At 35.3% G+C, this 20,114-nt stretch overlaps 1 protein-coding gene across 1 annotated transcript; it reads right to left on the reverse strand.

Moving 5' to 3' along the window:
- Positions 1 to 1,143: 1,143 nt before the first annotated feature.
- On the reverse strand, positions 1,144 to 19,761 carry LOC117208677 (organic cation transporter protein-like). The gene is made up of 8 exons (XM_033449957.1): positions 19,049 to 19,761; positions 11,803 to 11,986; positions 10,709 to 10,967; positions 4,536 to 4,834; positions 3,817 to 3,929; positions 3,411 to 3,625; positions 2,437 to 2,785; positions 1,144 to 2,151 (listed from the first exon to the last, which is right to left on the reverse strand). Exons 1-8 carry the CDS (start codon positions 19,381 to 19,383, stop codon positions 1,971 to 1,973), a joined length of 1,935 nt encoding a protein of 644 aa, XP_033305848.1. The 5' UTR covers positions 19,384 to 19,761; the 3' UTR covers positions 1,144 to 1,970.
- Positions 19,762 to 20,114: the final 353 nt, after the last annotated feature.

The following is a 20,114-nucleotide window of genomic DNA, read 5'->3' on the forward strand; positions in this document are numbered from 1 at the left end:
ATTGTTACGACCGTTCGCGGAGAGACGTTGTTGGAATAAACTGTGATTTATAACTTGTTATATCGGTGTCTTATTCAATTCAATAACGCACACAAATACAAAGGAAGGGTATTGCAGATTTATGGAGATTATGGAGAAAGATATTAAATTTGTCAATAAATGCTTTGTTACAGTTGGTACGACCGTTCGCGGAGAGATGCGGTCGCGAGGACGCGTCAGCGAGAGGCGTAAATTCTCGCGACGACTATGTTAATCGACGCCGCGAAATAGTCGTTCCCCTGTTTCGGTTAAGACAACAGAGGTGGTTTAATGAATGTAACACTGTATTAACAGGTTAACATAGAATGATATATTTTACAATAATATGATGAATATGTTACAGAAATTTGACTCGACTTTACGATATCTCTAGATAAATTCGTTTGCTCGTCAGATTTGTCGAAGTGTCACGTTTGACTCGTCAGAAGGAACTGATCCCCTTCGATTATTCCTTTGTCTCATTTGGAAGATGACCCCCACTATGCTCGGGTCACGCCACCGCTCGCGCCTATGATCACGTATGCCTCTTCTTGCGTGAAAAACGTAACGGTCAAAAATCGACGTTTCTAGAGCTCGCTGCTTGGCAACAACTATGCTCTCGTCGATACATTGTATATGATCCGACGGGCAGATAGGGCGGTCTGCCTGCGACACTGTAGGGCCGCGAGCGACGGTTAGAAAATACAGCCTGTGGTAAGCCTCGTGGCGTAACACAGATTTTACGTTAATTTTATTCGAAAGATTTAGGTCAAATTTTTCCTTCGAAGAAGATTTTTCTGTCTTCAAAAGCGATTTTCCATCATTAATCGAAATATCATTTTTGCAATGGCTTGCTAGTGGGATTACGTGTTAAAACGTTCAGCTTTAAAGAGGATTATCTCCATCTCGGCGAGACTAGGCTCTCTAAAAATTGATGAATCCTGTACAGACAATATCTATAGTAAGCAACGCGTCGTCAAAACTTCAAAATATTATTACCCCGCTTTTACGTCGCAGATGTCGACAAAAATATTAATGAGATTTCCTAAGATAATCTCATACTTATTTGTATCGTTAATTCAATCGACTAAGGAACAAGTGGTGAAGAACTATTAGCAGAATCCAGGGAAGGTTTTACTGGCAAGTTTTATTACAAAACATCTAAGAACGATTTACATCATAATAAAAATAATCGCGCTATCTCGTCGCGTGACATGCGCACGAGGTCTCTGCGATTGCTAATCGATCTACAAATACTTACACGTACATATGTACAAAACTCGTGGCCATACACCACGTTGTCCATATTATTTTCATCTCGTTAATATATTTTGTATATTTATGATGTTATTATTTTACTAGTATAACGATTATTGCACTATATTCTATAAGATGGAGCTTTTGTACGAACAATTTCAGGAACTTTTATAACAAAGGAAAGTACTAATTTTTAACATTAACTACCCACGACAATTTACGACAATTATTTTAACCTACGTTCTTACTCTAATTTTTATTCGCTCGCCTAATGATTGAATTTTTAATCAATCATTGTTGATGAAAAATTGCGATGATAATTGCATTGCGGATCTTTATGCAAATGCATATTTTCGTGGATACAATAATACAATTGAAAGATTTGATACAATCGAAAGGACTTGGGCAAAAGTATGTTTCTATCCATTAAATATCATCGATAGTGCTGTACTTTTGGATATTTTACAAAATTTTGCGTCATACGCATTCTATGAATTTTCGTATCTTCGAATCACCCATAATTGCATAAAAATCCACTGTTTTGTGATAATGAATATTAATGACGGTGGAATTTAAGATTCCTGGATTCAGTAACTTGTCTTACTCTAATACATGTATTGCACGTTTTTGGAAGACTAAAGATTCTTTGCTCGAGATCAACGCGACAAATATTGTACTTCGTGGTGAACGTTTCGCTACAGCCTTTCGACCTCTGTGATCGAGTTTTCGCTTTTCCTCGATTTTATACTCGATCTCCGTAGCATGCTACTCCTTAAAGGTTCACCGCGAAGCGACGCTCTCATCGAATTCCTCGCACTGCATCTAGAAAATGATCGGAACATGGCGACCGGTGGTGTCTCCTCGTCCTCGCGTTTCCTGTCAAAACATTGCGTTTAAAAATATTGAATCCAATCGCTTAAAGATTTGAATAACTTCCCAACTCGATCCTTCTCTTCTGTTCAAAAGATTTAAAAAGCTTTTGAAGAAAGAAGATACTCCAGTTTTCTTTTGAGAGATTTAACAGATTTTAAGAAGAAAGTAATACGAAAGCATAGGAAGATGTAGATCTAACAGAATGCTTGAGAATCTTGAACTTCGAGCTTGAAGATCTGTGAATATCTTTGAAAAAAGGAGACCGAAAGTTCCTTTATGTGATTTTACCTTCCGATACAAGGTACATCCCACATCTTCTGATCTTTTCCAAAATCCTCGCCGTCCTGCAGCGTCTGCGGAAGATCCTTATTCAATGTTTCCGGCAAAAAGAGAGTCAGAAGACCGCCCATAATTCCGAGTGTGCCCAGCACAAGAAGAGGTAGGAACGAGGACACAACATTGAGATAGACTACGAAGGGTGCGAGGATACTAGCAACGTATCCCATTATATGTATCAAAGCTACACCCTGAGCTCTAACCACAGTTGGTAATACTTCAGCCGCATATTGGAGACCGATATTGTATGAAATGTTTATCCAAAATCTACCGAGAATTGCCAGAGAAGCTGTATATATACCTGAAAAAAAAATTTTAGCATTAGTTTTTAATTCTAATTTTTCATGAAATAATTTTAGAAAATTTTAAGGAATAAAAAGGGAAGAAATTATTTTATCTGTCTGTAATTTGTCTGGTTGTCTGCAATAGTTGATACAAGCATTTGCTAAGCTTAATATAAGCGTGCTTAGCTCTAAGCTAAGCACAAGCAATAAGCTTCTTATCTATAAAACGTTAATCTAGCCAATTTGAATCTAAGGGATTGTATTATGGATTACGGCTACTGAAAGTCATATAGCACTGCTGGAGCGCTGAAGCCCATCATTTTGAGGACTATTGCCAACGCCCTTTGATATATGCGGAAATACGAAGCGATCTTATGATCAAAGCAGTAGAAGGGGAAATAAAATATCTATACAACGGATACATGATAGGGCTTGGAAACTATTCTAGCAATGTAGCAAATAATCTACAAGCATTTGCATGTTATAAATATTCCAAAATATACATTTTCTTCCTTTCAAAAAGCACAATGTTATACGAATGAAAAATATTCGTCTGATTAAGTCAGAATTATCGACTTAGGTTATTTAGAAGATTGATCAGTAATATAGAAGGGTGAATATATAAAAACGAAATGTACGAACTATTGGAAACGGCAGAAGCCCAGATGCTGAAGATACCAGAAATGACGAGGGAACCACACGCCAGCCATCTTCTGCCCCATCGATCAAGAACGAGCGTGAGGAACGTGTCAGCAGGCAGCTCGGTTGCTGCAGCAATCGTGAACGTAACAAACACGTCCAGGCCTAAATTATCGACGTTTCGTACGTGACCATCGAACACCAAAGAAATCGCCATCCTATATTTCGTAAAACAATTTCATATGATAAAGAAAAGCACGCTATCATATTTCATGTGAGAAGCAAATTCCTTGCTTCAGAAATGAAGTATTTTTAGACAAAAGATATAAAACTGTTCGTGAGATTTTTACAAGATACAATTCCGATTTTACGTCAATCTATTTGATATCTGTTTAATAGCGATACGAACCAAATAACAATAAATAGAATCGTGATATTCCGTAGTCGTGGCGTTCTAAATAGATCCAACACGGAGTACGTTTTGTCTGCTTCCTCCTCTTTGCAGATTCTGGCACAGGTTTCCTGTTATTAGCAAATTTTTAACTAGTTAATGTCGTTTGTCTGTTTTTCTTACAAATTTATGTGAATCTGTTATGTGTACAAAGATTACGATAAAATCCGGAAGAAAGTTTATGTTATATTTGTATGAGACGATCCTTTCGAAATAGTTTACTTGGACGTTCGCAAATTTTTTCATTTTACTTTATAAAACATCAAACCTCTGAAAGTCGATTATCTCCTTATATCGTACATTAATGTTAATATTGCCATGATCTATTCATAGACTGAGCAGTTTCCAAATGTTTAATCTATTTGTATAAAAATTTTCAAAGATAAAAACAATATACAAATTCAATAAATAACATTACAGAAATAGACAATAACAGACAATAACAGAAATTGACAGCAATTTATCGCTGGCAATTTAGGTGATGAATAAGATATAAAATTACTAGGTTGTAAACAAATTTTCATTACGTAAAAGACCCAATTAGACTTCTATTCAAAGAAAATGATTATATGATATGCTTAAAGGCATATAAATTGGTATTTATAGAACGCACATAAAGCAGGAAAGATCATAAAAGTAGAAAATACGGAAAAGATTGCGGTAATCGGTTTATTTACCCGGAATCGTCTATAGATGTCATCGGGCACCTTGGTGCCGTTGATTCGCTCGAATTTACCAAGGATTTTAATGGCCCTGTCTATCTGACCTTGGCTGACCAGCCATCGAGCGCTTTCCGGTATCAACCATGGCGTACCTACGGCTAGAACAAGAGGAACTGAGGTGACAATACAGGTCATCCTCCAGTCGGCCAAATAATAGGCGATCCAGGGTAGAATGCAAGTTGCAAATGTGAAGAATATTGCGATCGACATATTCGCCACGAATGTCCTCCACTTTGGTCCAACGTATTCTAATACTGGAATAAAAAACATAATATTTAGAAGAATCATCTGTGAAAGAAAGAATAAAGTTTATTCTGTGAATAAAGAATGGAACAATATATTAGGTTGTCGCAGAAATTCCTTTCGTCTCGTAAGGAGATAATAGACGCATACTATTTTTTGTTTTATATTATTTTATTGAATTATATTCATTGGGACAAAATAGATCATACGTAATTCAATAAAATAATATAAAACTTTTATAAAAGAAACTTTTGGGGCAACTTAACGCAATATGAAGAAGAAAAATTTGAGTTAGAAATATATAAAAAGTAGATATACAATATATAGATTAATTTAACAAACGCGTTTAGTTCTACGATTAAATCGTGTTTAGATCTAATAACAAGGACTTTAATAATTTCCCGATGATTGTTCAAGCCCATTTAAATTTCCGTAAGTGTTTCGATACTTATCGACAAGAATACGTTTCTATTTACGAATTATACAGGGTGGTTGGTAACTGGTGGTACACGCGGAAAGGGGATGATTCTACGTGAAAAAAGAAGTCGAAAATATAGAATAAAAATTTTTCGTTTGAGGCTTTGTTTTCGAGAAAATCGACTTTGAATTTTCGCTCGGTACGCGTGCACTTTATCACGTCTCGTTATAACGGATCTCGCTGTAGATCGTTGTCTCAATTTTATTCTATATTTTCGACTTCTTTTTTCACGTAGAATCACCCCCTTTCCGCTTGTACCACCAATTACCAATCACCCTGTATTTCTTAAAGATACAAAAGGTAGAATCACGCGTAACTAGCAATATCATAAATTAACTGTGAATAAACGGATCGTTAGAGTCAAAGGATCATTTACATAATTCAAACACGAGCGTGTGTTACCTTGTTAAGCTATTTATGGTAGATATTGAAAGATCGATAAGCCTGAGATACATATTTATGTCGAAACGAACATTCTCTACGGAAAGTCGAGTCTAATTCGATGAAAACAATTGACTTCCTGAACGAACATATCGATATATATCCACAGTGCAATGACAAGTAAATATTACTCTATTTTCGTACAAGAAAACAGATTAAAACGATGAGAAGTTATCTTAAACAATTGAACTGACCTTCGCGATGAATGAATCTCGCAATTTCACGAATACGTAGACGAAATTAATGTCCGGTGCGTATACGTCCAATAAATTAGAAACGCAAGGTTGTAACTCTTTAATCGCATAACAGGACAAGATGCGATAAACACGTGGAAATATATCATAGTGAACAACGTCTATTTGTAGTTGCCGTAAAATAGGGAGTAATTGCTCTTAATGAAGCAACCGTGTTAGCCACTTAATAGTGGCTTGCTTCTAATCCGGTATCACCTTCAATTAGTTGTAACTAGTGGCTTCCTGATAATTACCGCTCAGTGGTTGTTTCTTTTTCTTTTTTTTTTTTTTTTTTGCTTTATTATAATTGCGATGCTCGAACCATGTTTACCATGGAACTCGCTTCCTTATTTAAAATCACTTTGTACCATTGAATTTTACTTTTCATGCTTCATAATGAACCAATTTATAATTCATAATAAACCAAAATGACGAACGTTCGTTTAAATCACGAGTTTCAGATATTTCTATTCTCTAAAATTACCTGAATTAATTTTTATTACATAAAATAGCTATAGGATAATTCCACAAATCAGATATTTTGAGCAAATATCTCGGAATTTCCTGTTTAATTCGCCGTAAATTTTTCCAATACGCTCTGGACCTCCTACATATATATAACGTGTCTATACATAACTGTTAATTCATCATTTTCTCGTAATCCTAACAAACAATGCTTAAAAACTTTAACTACATTTTGGATTATTATCTCGCACGAATAAATTTTAAGCTATTAATCGCTTTCCTGAAAATCTGGATTGGTTATCAGCTTCGGTACGAGACCATCGAGTAACTCGGTACGCATGAACGGAAATAATCTCCCAGTTATATCCAAATGTTTAATAATTTTCTACATAGAAATTTAATGAAAAATAAGAATAGAAGAAGCTCGCATTACAAAAATCAACTTCCATGAAATCTAAATATTATTTATGCTGTCTGTAATTTTCAACATCTTCTTTCGCAAATCATCATCACCATCATCATCATCACCATTGCGACAGCCATTCTAAAATATATGTATCATTAATTTAATAGAAAATAAGAGTAGAAGAACCTCACGTTATAAAAATCAATATTCATAAAACCAACAAAATATCGTTTTTTAAATATATGTATCATTCAGTTTGTATTGCCTTTACAACGCGTAGATAGGGCGAGGAGATCTCTTCTGAAGACGAGATATTATTCTCATAGAAAGGATACAGAAAGGAGAAGAAGACGTAAAGAAGCTTATCTGAGACCACTCGTTTCATCACTTCGCCTCTCAAGGTTTACTGCCTTTAACATTACATTATTCGCGCAGAAAAAGTATTCGCTTTTCTCCCAGCTGTTTCTGTCACCCTGTAATTTCATATCGTGTTACCGTTCGATCAAAAGCGACAACTCATTTATTATAAACGAAGATTCCGTGCGGCACAGTTAGCAAAGATAAATTACAGACGATCGTATTAATAATAATAATCTGACCGATATCTCGCAATGCGACCAATCGATAAACGCGAGCACCGTCCAACGCAAGGACGTTGTTAACGTTTCGAAACTGATTAACGTTCGTTCTCTTCTTTCTTTTCTTTCGTTTCTTCCTTCTCGCCTGTTGGCTCGTAAAAGTATCTTAGCATTTATAGACATTTTTTATTTATTTATACTTATTATATATGATGGTATCATAATTAGTACAACAAAGTATTATTACGTTTCTGTTATATATTCATGAATATATTGGAATTTCATTAGGATCGTAATAAAGTCATATAATAATTATATCGAATATGACGTGAGAATTATAAATACGGTTATTATAATGCAGAGTTTCAATTAAGTAAATTTAAAAATTTATATACAAGATACAAAATTATTTGGCGTAATTATATATTTCACAGTAATTACAAAAATATTTAATTATAAAAATAGTCAAACATTTATTATATTAATAAATCCCGATATTTGATAACCATATTTATGCTGTATATTTGTACTAAATAAATGTTTGCATTAAATATCTCGTAACTTCTATGTGCATCTTCAGAAATGCTTCAAACTTTACCAATATAATCATTACAATGCTAATGAAATTTCAGAATGTTTTATATAACACATATTCTACATACATATAATTTTTCTGTGGTAAATATGTAAATGCTTTTATAAACTACTAGGTTTATACGCTTTGCAGTTTCATATTTTCCTCCCACTGTTAGCATTATCTGCAGTTTGTATGTGAGTTGTATGAAGTTGATCGAATTCTACGCTTTCAACGAGCTGATCGAGTGAGGTTCTGCTTGAATAAGTTATAAATCCTGGCAGGAAGAAAGGCACGTGTTATTGATATCGACTGGTTAGCTGGAATGTTGAATAGGAATTTAAAGAACCAACTGAAACTTTATCGATAATAAAATATAGAAAATATGACTGCAAATAATACGTGAAAAATAATGGAAATATTCTATAGGATATTTGAATGTTTATTAGAGAATTTTAATAATAATATGGAACATAAAGAAGAAAGAAATTCGATGATACTAAATAATGATGATACTGAAAATTTCAGTGATTTTTATTAATATAAAATTAACATTAATATAAATAAAAACAAAATCTATTATAAATGATATAGACGAACTTTTTAACTAAATATCGTTAGAAAGAAAAGTGACACAAGTATACATACGAAACAATACAAAAAATCCGCATCTAAAGCTTCTAAAGCTCTAAAGTTTTAATGTTTAAAAAAAAGTACAAAAATATTTCTATTAAAATATATATGATATTTTCCACGGTATTTTCTACGCAGTTTCTACAATTAAGGATTTCCTCGTTCCCATCGATTTTCCTCTAGTTGTGAGACCCTCGGATAATCACGTCCCTTTCATTTTATCTTCGCTACGCTCGATTATAAATACGGAACTGAATATAGAATTATTTGCAAATCAATGAATCCGATGATGTAATTTGTTACGCGCTCGAAACGAATTAGTATCACTTATCTTAGTTTCAATCAATACCTCACTTTCTCAAGTCATTGATTAAAATACGATTTACACTCGTACAGATCGAGCCTTCTTTCTCAATATTTCCGTCGAATATTCGTGATCAATCGTTTAATCGACCTTGATAATTAGAATAGAAATAAGAAAATTCGAACGCCAAATCATTAACGAACCAGCCACTTGCTCACGAATCTCGTCAACTTGGCCTTGTTTTGTCCAACAAATTGTAAATTTTTCCAACCTCGGCTTGAGTCATCGATTCAGGGTTAATGCACGTCACCTGAGTTTCTTTGGTCTCGATTTTCACAATTGGAATGCTGTCTGCAGGACAAACTTGCTATTCGATCAAGAAAACTCGTTTCAATGACTCGTCTGATGAACTTTCAATCAGCGTTCTTACGTTTCAACAGAGTCTCTTCAAAAGTTTCAATCAGGGTCTTAACGCTGTACTTTCAGGGTATAAAATATCTTTCAAGACAGAGACTAGTCTAGATTTTCTCTTCAGTATATTGATATTAGAACAATAACTGGAAAATATATTTCTACAGTATTATAATTGAAATTTTTTCATGTAGAGTTATAATAAAATTTTGTATTATAAATTGCCTGTATTATGGATATCAGACAATGAATTCAGCATGAATTATATCGATCTTATATTAAACAATTTATTAGAATTTTCAATGGAATATTTAAAATGTTACTTGATTGTTTTATATTATTATGTGATATTTTTACGAATTTTAAATAAGTTTGCTAGAAGAAGATGTTCATTTTAATTAAAACCATATACATGTATGTATGTATATATATACATAGATTTATAGTTGTGGAAGCGTTCGTTGTAGAACCATTCATTCGTTACCTTCGCTTTCCGTTGGGAAGTGAAAATTTATGAAAACCCTGGTATGCTATAGTTGTCCAGAAATGAAAAGCAATTTTGAACAACTAATCCTTTGTAATCAGAATATTGTCTCGTTAAAAGAGAAAACAAAATTATAATTGATCGCGAGTATAGAGGGAAAATATTAGTATAGAAAATGATTGCGAACTAACTACCTTTAAATATTATAAGTATTCAATGGTATATATAAATCCAAATATCTTAAAGTTTCATATTTTTATCTTGCATGAAATTCTTATAAAACAGGAAAATTACTTTTTCTCTGTCTCTCTCCCTCTCTTTGATATAAACGCCGCAGTTAAAAAATAAATATGTATGACCTCATGTATATTCATATGTATTTAAGCATCTTTCTTCGTAACTTTGAATGGTTTTCAATTTCATTTAAATTGTTGCATGGCAACGTGAGTTCTGTTGCAAAATTCATATACTTGTAGAAACGTCAGTCGTAAATCAAGCATAACAACAGTTTTACAGTATGTTGTAGAGATTACTTTGTTATTTAAACTTAGAGATCTTCCTGCTTACAGTAATTACAAAAAGTAACTGTACACCATCGTATTTAGAACAGCATTTATAATATATACCAATTAATTAAGACTAAGTCTTAAGATAAGACTGATTAAAATATTAGCTTTCGTATCATTTGTAATACTTTCATACATGCTTATAAATAATTAATGCTATCAAAATGAAACGTAAAAACTGATTTAAAAAAAAAGGAAGAGAGACGCTTCATTGGGAAATAAGGATACATACGTACAAGTACTTTTTGTAGCCACTGTGTGGCTTTCAAACTCAATTCCAGGGCAAAAAAGAAATTATTGAAAAACGGTTACCTAATATGTACATCATAGTGAAGCAATTATCAAAGGCGAATCCAACGAAAAAACGACACAAAGTGAACTGCCAGAAGCTACCCGTGAACGCAGTAGCCACCCCAGCGAGAAATCCCATTAAATTAGCTCCGAGCAAAGCTGGTATTCTTCCATATTGATCAGCAACCCATCCAAAAATTAATCCTCCGAAGATAGCGCCGATGAAGAAGATACTTTGAGCTATGGTTGGCAGTGCATCATACTGACAAACCCATCCCAGCTGCAACAGAAAACTACAGTCGAATGATTTACTTCTGATCACGATCAGCATCACGGGAATCTTATAGCAATTTCAACGCCTCGATTAAACGAATTTTCGATCAATGTTTCGAAATTCCTAATGAAGCGCGCCTCTGTCCTTTTTTCTTTCCCTTTGAGGAAAAAAGAAGGAGAAGCTTAAGACCCTGCGCGTTCTCGCGTCCTTCTTCTGGATGCTTCCTGCCCCTCGATGAATAATTCTCCTCCTGACGAGCGACGCAAAGTTCATGGAAATCCACTGGAGCAAAAAGTCTTGCAATTTATGTCGAACAAATCTGTGTGTTCGCGCTGTTGCTCGTTATAACGTTTTATTAAAGTTTCTTTTCAATCCGGTATTTTCATTTTCAGTTTTATCGCAACCTAGTTTTATCAGCTTTCATAATTCGAAATTTTTTATCCTTTTTTTTTTCTTTAAGTATTTTTATAAATATTTATTCGATTGTATTTTATTTGGCAATGTAACGCTTGAATTTAGAATGTACTCTGTAATTTCACTACATGCACTAATTATTACTGCAATATGTACTAGTAATTCTGTTACGTACTATAATTTTCCTCTGTGGAAATCGACATTGTTAATTTTCCCACTTCTGAACTATCGATCTTTCCACAAACGTTTATTCGACCCTTTCCGTCGTTCTTCTTTCTTTCCAAAAATTGTACACTACGCTTATTTTTTATCGAAATAGATCATGCAAATAATCGAATACGACACACACAGTATAAAGGGATTGATTGATAGGAACAGATAAAATATTCAAAAAGCAGGAAATTACAAGTCGAACATTTTCTGTCACCTCGGATGCCACAGACGCATAAGGGACGGTGGTATAATTAAATTCCCATCCTTGTTGGCAATCTTTCGTTGGCCACGATGGGTCCGGTACGTGGCTTCCATTTAGCAAAATTTCCGTGTAATTTACATCGTACATGCTGCATCTCGAGTAACCTTCGCGGTTGACTGGTATCGCCAGCGACAGCCTGAAACGAAGGAGAAGATAACGTAGATTGGTTCACGGTCTTCGATGCCGATGGACGTTCCGACAAGCGAGTAATTAACGTTCTATTTGAAACTTGACAAAAAACATTGGGAATCTCGAGTATTTGTTGAGCTAATAATATTGATTGTTAGTCGAGTCTGATAAAACGTATTTGATTGGAATTTCATTTAAAGCGAAGAAAGTTATTTTCAATTGTAGCTGGATGTACGTTAATTGCTGTTTTCCTGTCTTTACACATTACTCATTCCTTTGTTTCATCAGCCTTTTCGATTATTATTGTCGAGTATTGTCTCGTGGTTATTATCTCAACGCTTTTATCGTGTCAATTTATTGCGTTGTGTTCATACGGGTTTGTAGAATATATAATAAACAATGCAATGAGAAATGAAAATAAGAAAATTTTGAAGAATTATTAAATTAGGTAAATTGAAGGGAAAGAAGTTCTGTGAAGGAACTGGATTGGATCTAAACAGATAATAAAGAAAGATGATCCAAGATTTGCGACCTCCGACGTATGTCGAAAACACTTACTCATTAATAACGAATGTCATTAAGATAATTCAGTGACGGTAATTGCGTCTGCTATTCTGATGAATGTTACATAACGAGATAGGAAGTCGATGTCATGATGACTGGCGCTGTCTGAATCAAATCAACCCTATTCACAACCAGATAATACCGTCAAACAATGTTTACATTATTATAATATGAAATCCAATTTGAAGGCTTCGTGAATTTCTATTATCCTTCAATGAAATTATATTATTTCATTAGGCTTGCTGTATAATTTGCTAGATTGTCTTCAACCAGATAAATATATCAATAATTTTGGCAATGGCTATCATCACATACTTTATCGAAAGAGAGAACATTGGTTCTCTTTGATTTTCGATCGTTGAATCGTCGAAAGAAAACTTCGCGGCTCAGAGAAAGTTCTCCTACAAACACGTACATAGCATAAAAATCGGTAACACGCGGAAGTTCTACAGGAAAAAAATCAAAAAGACTTGCTGAGCAAGGCAAGAACTTTCCAATAGAAGGTGAGCATAATAATAAATAACACTTGCACGGATGCTTGCGGAGGAGTCGTTGACTATATTAAACTAATACTAATTATGAAACAATGTAACAGTAACGGTACTAGTCGTAATTAACATACTATCGTTAACATTATCGTGATATCGAAATTTCTTCCCACAAGATCACCGATTAATTGCATCGATTTGCGAAATTCTTAGTGTTCGATGATTATCATAGTCGAGGAAAGGTATTTACAAGATATTAACATCCGCATCTAATCACATCTCGTAGCATCGCGACTTATCACGCGTATCGCCTAACCTTTACATGAATATTGAACGAACGAACACTTCGAACGCATTATGCAAGTGTACGTTACGTTTTTCATTCGCCGGTAAAAGCTTTCAAAAACGAGTTAATGAGCGAATGATACGTGGCATGCGCGAAAGAAACGAATGCTTGCCCATAGAATAGCTGAAAATGATTCGAAAAGTATACTAGCAAAATAACAATAGATTCAGATGATAACTGACCAGTCGACCAGGATTAGTCACAGCCTTTTAACAATTCTATCGATTTTTTGCTACTATTATACTTATTTACTCCAAAGCTAAGATCCTACCTAGGCTAAACTAAACGTTAACTATGACTCACAGTTGGAAAATGCACTTATCTTATACGTAATCATTTATCAATTACTGAGTTCGTTAAGTTCTATTTTTGTTTGCTGAAAGGAAAAAATCTTCCATTAATTAATCATCGCTATATCGTTGTTTGCTATTGTCTTTCGTCTGATCGACAATCATTTACCCATTCCATCGTTGTAGAACTCTTCATTTCTGGTTCTGTAATCTGGTATTTAATATCATCGAATTTATTTTGCAGCACGTGCAAAATTAGGTCGCGGAAGTTTTATGCATTTCTGTGAAATCTGAAAGGGCAAAATTGCAAAGTACACGCGTGACACGTGGAAATGTATAAAACATCGGAAAGTAGCGCGCTTTGTAACGTTTAATCGAGGTAAAACAATTTTTTATCCAGCTTCTAGTTTTTTCTTTCGCTTCCTTTATATTCTGTAAAATATGCGTAAAAATCCGCAGGCTACGTATTATGACGTAAACGGAATGGAACGAATCGATAATAAAATAAATTAAATAATATTAATATTAAAATATTAAATAATATTAATATTAAAATATTAAATAATATTAATATTAAAATATTAAATAATATTAATATTAAAATATTAAATAATATTAATATTAAAATATTAAATAATATTAATATTAAAATATTAAATAATATTAATATTAATATAAAAATTATAATAATAATAATCGATAATTAAAGAAATTAAGGACAATGGAACACATATTCGATTTATACTAAATATCCGCGGCCGTCCTGATATTTATTGCCAGTCGCGTACATACGTTCAAGTTATAATTTCTAATACCATTAGAAAGTTAGGAGAATTTTAATCGAGAACGAGCTCTATACCCTTTGAACGTAATTTGTTCGTCACTTAATCGCTGCACGCGGTAAACACTAACGAGCAGCTCTTAAACAAAAGTATTTGTACGTTATGGTCAGCAACGGGGTGACTAGTTATTAGCGCGTTCTCCTGTTTCATTGAAATTTTAATTGCATCAACGTAGTACGTTCTATGGACGACGTCTCAACATAATTGTACGGATCGAATGTCTTTACGTAAAACTGTCCCGTGCACGTTGACGATTCGCGACCAATCAACGATATCAGGCCGAATGTTACGTGCTCAACGCTATTTTTTCGCATTCACGCTCTCATTGTTTGCGCGAAGGTTCAACGCGTTCGCGCGGCGTACGCGATAATACGCGCTCCGGGAATTTTATCCAAGGAGCATTGTGCGAGCGCAACACGTTGCGACACCACATCCTTTGCCTCTCTCGAAACGTCTTAATAACGAATTATGGTGCAATCGAAACATGCGCGTATAGCAAAAAGCAATCGTTTCTAGCCGTTCACTTTGAACACCGCGAAGGTTAATTTGGCAACTACATATATATCCATGTATTGTGTTTCTAACGATTGCCAAATGCTATTTTCGTGCATATAGTGATGCCATCCTTTTGTTACGAAGGATTAGCATCAGAGAAATTTTCGGCTTATTACGCATATTGAAAATGTAACGTAAGATTCATCTTTTTTTTCAGCAAATATGCAGAGATACGTACAGGTGCGTTTGAGTATTAGAGCACCTACTGGTTACATTTATTGGAACGCTCTAGCGGATTTTACGCTGTAAAACATACGGCGTGAATGAAAGTTCGGATTTATAATAAAATAAGCAGAAGATACAATCGGAAAAAGGATCTCAGCAAGATGATAGTATTAGGACAGCGTTAGGAAACGGTAGGCCAAGAAAAGCCGGTCGAAAGATGATTCGTAGAACTAAAGGAAAGTGTTGAGATATTGATCCGTTTCATAGCGCCGATGCGAGCGAAAAGCGAACTAAAAATTGCGCGTTTAAGCACTAAAATGTCTATATACTATCACGAAACTACGAAATATTACTAATCTTCTATTTACAACGAAGCTCGTAAGTCTCGTGACCAATTTACACGAAAAAAGATCGAGTTAGAGACACGATAACGCGTTAATGAAACTTCTAATCTCTAAATCTCTAGAGAGAAATCCTTAAAAGCTGTAGATCCTTAATAAACAATTTACCGATTACGACGATAAGTCCCCTGATGCTTGTAACCAATTTTACACAGAAAACGGATCACCAAAGTTGCAAGACTTTCGAGTTGGAGGGAATGACGCGTTAACGAGAGCGTCGCAACGTATAATGTTTACAAAGTTTGCGTGGAAATTAACACGATCAGGAATAAGCTGGATCGTTGTCACCGTTTACGATCGTGTTTCCGAGATGAAAGAAACAGCTACTATTATGCAATCGATCGTTTCGAACTAGTAAACGGCGTAGCGAAATAAAACTCGGTGTAAGTCTTAACATACGTTCACTAGCAGGAACGTGTTTTATTGAAACTTTTACGACTCGCTACCGGCTGCTCCAGCCGTTGCATTATTTGAATAACATCGAAGGTTGTTGACCTAGCAACCGAACGAAGGTGCGATCCAATTGGATGTGGATGTAATTACACCTTGAAATACCTTTCGTCATCGAGCATTTCCAATTCCCCGCCGAGTGTCCTCCATTTTTGCGCTTAGTCTTTACGCTCGATATCGTCGCGATTTGCAAGCACTCGCTAGCAACAGAATGTGCGATCGTCGCGCGTCGCCGTTTCGACAGAATTAACGTCGTTGGAATCTCACAACGATTGAGAAACCGCATATTTACATCGCGCGAAAACCACGATGAACGAGTTATGTCCCGTTCGGGCTAATTTCTTTGAAGTAGTCAATGTGTCGATTTTTAATTTATGCTTCAAATATGTAATATCGGAAAATAAGGATAGAAATTTTTTTCCGATTATTTACAATTTATTAATATTAAATTGAATATACAAATATAAATTGGACAGAGAACGATATTTATTTAACGGAAACTAAATGCAATACTCGTATCTATATCAAATAACTTTACAGTTATTTGATCACTCTCGTCACAACGAATCTAACACACACACTCTCTCTCTCTCTCTCTCTAACAACTCTATCAATTCTCACGACTCTACTCTTCGACGACTCGAAACCTCTAACGACTCTACTCTTCGACGACTCAATTAGCTCTGATCTTCGCCAATACACTCCTGCTCGGTCGTGCTCGCTCTTGCTCTCGTCCTCTCACACACACACACACACACACTTTTCGGCTCACATACTCTGGCCTCTCGATTGCAACTCCTTGAAATATGGAACCGTACTTCTGTTTTGACGCTGCTTATCTTTTCTCGCGTCACTGTTACTAGGCGCTCTTGGATGTAAACAAACCACGAAAGACGACGTACACGGTGTTTTCTAATTTCAGCCGATCTCCAATCAAAGCTATTCTACGATATTACAAATATTAAGAATCGAAGATCCAGTGTGGAGAATTTGAAGGGTTGACACTGAGATTTGAGAGTAATCTCAGGGATTAGATAGAAGCTTAATTCCTGGGAGGGATTGAATTTTTATCCTAGTTTGATATCAGTCAAACGATTCGTGGCTTTCTATCCAATTAAATGCCAATGATTATCAGATTACCGCGATATCGCGATAGAATTTAACGAACCTTTCAACTTCCTCGTCTTCAAATATGATTTTAAAGGGGAAGAGGAAGAAGAGCAGAGAGGCAGAGAGTCAACGACCGTGCTTTTATCGGTAATTGAGTGATGCGCTAACGTAAAAAGCATTCATCGTGAGCATCCAGGCGCCTGTGCACTGTACGCGTAGCGATCCGTCGGTGAATCAAGAAGCACATATATCAAACATCGATGTTGATAATAATCCTTCGTCACCGGAATCTTGTATTTTAATCTATGCAAGTTTTTCGAGGTGAATGTAATGCAGATGCATTTTTCGTCAGCATTGTTTACGGCTTTTGCGTTTTCATTTCTACTACTAATCACGTTAGATTTCCAGATTATATGATGTGAAATCTTCTCTAAGTTACCGATTTCGGCATTTTAATCTTTTATACTCCATCGTCGTCACTTTGGTAACATTGACAAGGTGCAAATTGTTTTATGAAAAAATCTACTTTTATAATTAAATTTATAGTACAAATTATTTCTTGGTGTTTTCGTTGACAACAAAAAAAGAAAAGTTATTGCAAGAGTAAATTCAATTTTGTTTTCACTAATAAAAAATATGGAAACGAAGAAAATTACGCTATATAAATAAATCTCTGATTTTGTACTCGTTGATTTAAAAAATACAGAAAGTATTACGTAAAATAAAAATTCATAAATACTTGTGACCGTCTCTACTCGAAGCATAACTTTTTGTTTCAAAATTCTTTAGTAGAAGAAAGTGTTAAAATTACTGATCTATCGTATGACAAAAATCTCTATCTGTAAACGATGAAGCCGTACACGACTCATCAGAGTGTTTTCGATGAAAACGAAACTGAGAATTTCCTTCTCCTGCGCGAAAACGAAATAGATAACAAAAGAAAAACGATCGCCTAGTCATCGAGAAAGTACTAATTTCTCATGCAAGGTAGATAAATACCGTGACAGACACTGTACACCGTACAGTAGAATGAATCAACGTTTTACACGTAATTCATAAAAGCGACAAGACCCCGCATTTCCCTAATTATATGTTGCGAACAATAAAAAGATTGCGACTCAGTTGCCTTGGATTCTTATGTACATTTACAAGAGGTACAAATACTTTTATCTAATGGAGCGATCAGATCATAAACGGAAATATGCACTGGAATGATACGAGAGAAATCTCAAATATAGTCTTGAATCTAATTTTACTTGACAAAGGACTGTATTAAACTTTGCTTTTAATTTATCGAGCAGAGTGATCGATGAACTTGAATCTTTGTAATCCTATCTGCCTTTATAAACGATGCTTCGGAAAATAAGTTCAGTTAGTGGATTCTTCTATGTGCACTTTTACGAGATTATTTCTGTGCTCAGTAAACGAAGTCAATATTGGTGCCGACACGATGAAACGAATCCATTTCCCTCATTATCGATCTTAGCTTTTATCTGTACGACAAAGAATTATCGAGCAAATAGCTACTAACCCACTTGAAACGAATAAACAATAGCATTAAGGATAAATCAACTATAACAGACAATTTATTTTCTTTTACAAACTTTTCATATTGATGGATTTTTACAAAAGAAATTAATCTTTTATTCTATCCTTCTATCGTCTATTTCTATCCGATAAACAACATTTGTTGATTCGCGCGCTTCGACTTATCAACGCTTCTGTCAACGACGATAAGATCTAAAGGTGCGACTAAAATCTAAATCCAAGCGAAAGAATGCAAACACATACTTGCAGATTTCAATATTAACTTTTTAATTGGACTCTATTTTGCAAGAAAGTACAATGTTTTATGCACCTTTCGTTCGCTGTGAGATTCTGCAGTTCCGGTACCCAGCACCAGTGATCATCCGGTATCAGCGTGATGAAGATCTGCGAGAAGTAGACCCATGCGACGAACGAAGCAAAAGGGATCATCAGAATAAACAGGATCTTCTGATAAAGACCAAAGTCCCCGACGTACGGCAACAATTCGTCGAAATCTATGTCTTTCGTCTCTTCTTTGGCACTCCTGTCTGCTTCTCGCGTTTGAGGGTTCATCGAGTTGCAACAGGCCACCGCGTTATTCTCGCGGTCGTTCAAATAAACGGAAGTTCCAAATTTCTCTTGCGGTGGCATTTTCTCGGAAATCATAAATTAATCGATCGATTTGAACGAAAAAGCGACCGATTATCGCTATTGGCAGCGAGATCGCTTCCTTTTCGTCCAAGTCACCACCAATCTCGCTTCGGTGGTTCGTTTCGCTAGAAAATATCGCGAATTTTACTGTTCACGTTGCCGAACACATGGTCCTGTACGTGTTCACCTCGACGTTGGCGATCAAATTTTTCACTCGATCTGGCTCGAAAGACTGCGATTTTCACGGACGAGGGTCGACCACGTGGACTCCGTTCGTCGTCGACATCGCGCGAGTCAAATGACAAAAATCTTACAAGAACTGTAACAGAGTCAGGCTAATCTGAAACGACCGATATATAGAAACAAAAGGAGAAAACTGGACAAATCCTGACCTGAAGAGATCGTAACTGAAACGATCAGTCTTGTAGCTGACTATATAGCCGCCGACCGAGAGGTACTTACTCCCTCTCCTCTACGTGTACAAGTAGAATTCAGTGCTCTACAAGTGGCATTGAACAGAGCGGGGATCGCGTCAATCATCATTGTCATTGGCGTTTGGCTAATTTCTTTCGCACTCTCCCCGAAGACAGGTCAACAAGATCGTCGGATCGTCGGCTTGCCTCTTTTCCTCTTTTTTCTTGTTCCGCCATTTATTTATTCGTTTAGTACCCTTAGATTAAATGATCAAGGAAGTGGATGATGAAATGGAAAACTTGGAGACGTGTTATATTCTTGATAGATGAGGT

The sequence above is a fragment of the Bombus bifarius genome, unplaced genomic scaffold (genome assembly GCF_011952205.1).
Source record: "Bombus bifarius isolate JDL3187 unplaced genomic scaffold, Bbif_JDL3187 scf7180000008155, whole genome shotgun sequence".
Taxonomy (NCBI): domain Eukaryota; kingdom Metazoa; phylum Arthropoda; class Insecta; order Hymenoptera; family Apidae; genus Bombus; species Bombus bifarius.

Bases quoted from the DNA above. Each gene is read 5' to 3' on its own strand.
- LOC117208677 (XM_033449957.1), bottom strand. From the start codon at position 19,383: ATGATTTCCGAGAAAATGCCACCGCAAGAGAAATTTGGAACTTCCGTT. The intron at 4,835-10,708 runs GTAACCGTTTTT...TTTTTATTCCAG, and splicing joins CACTATGATGTACATATTAG to TATTAGAATACGTTGGACCA. The intron at 2,786-3,410 runs GTTCGTACATTT...TTTTTTTTTCAG, and splicing joins GGCTTCTGCCGTTTCCAATA to GTATATATACAGCTTCTCTG.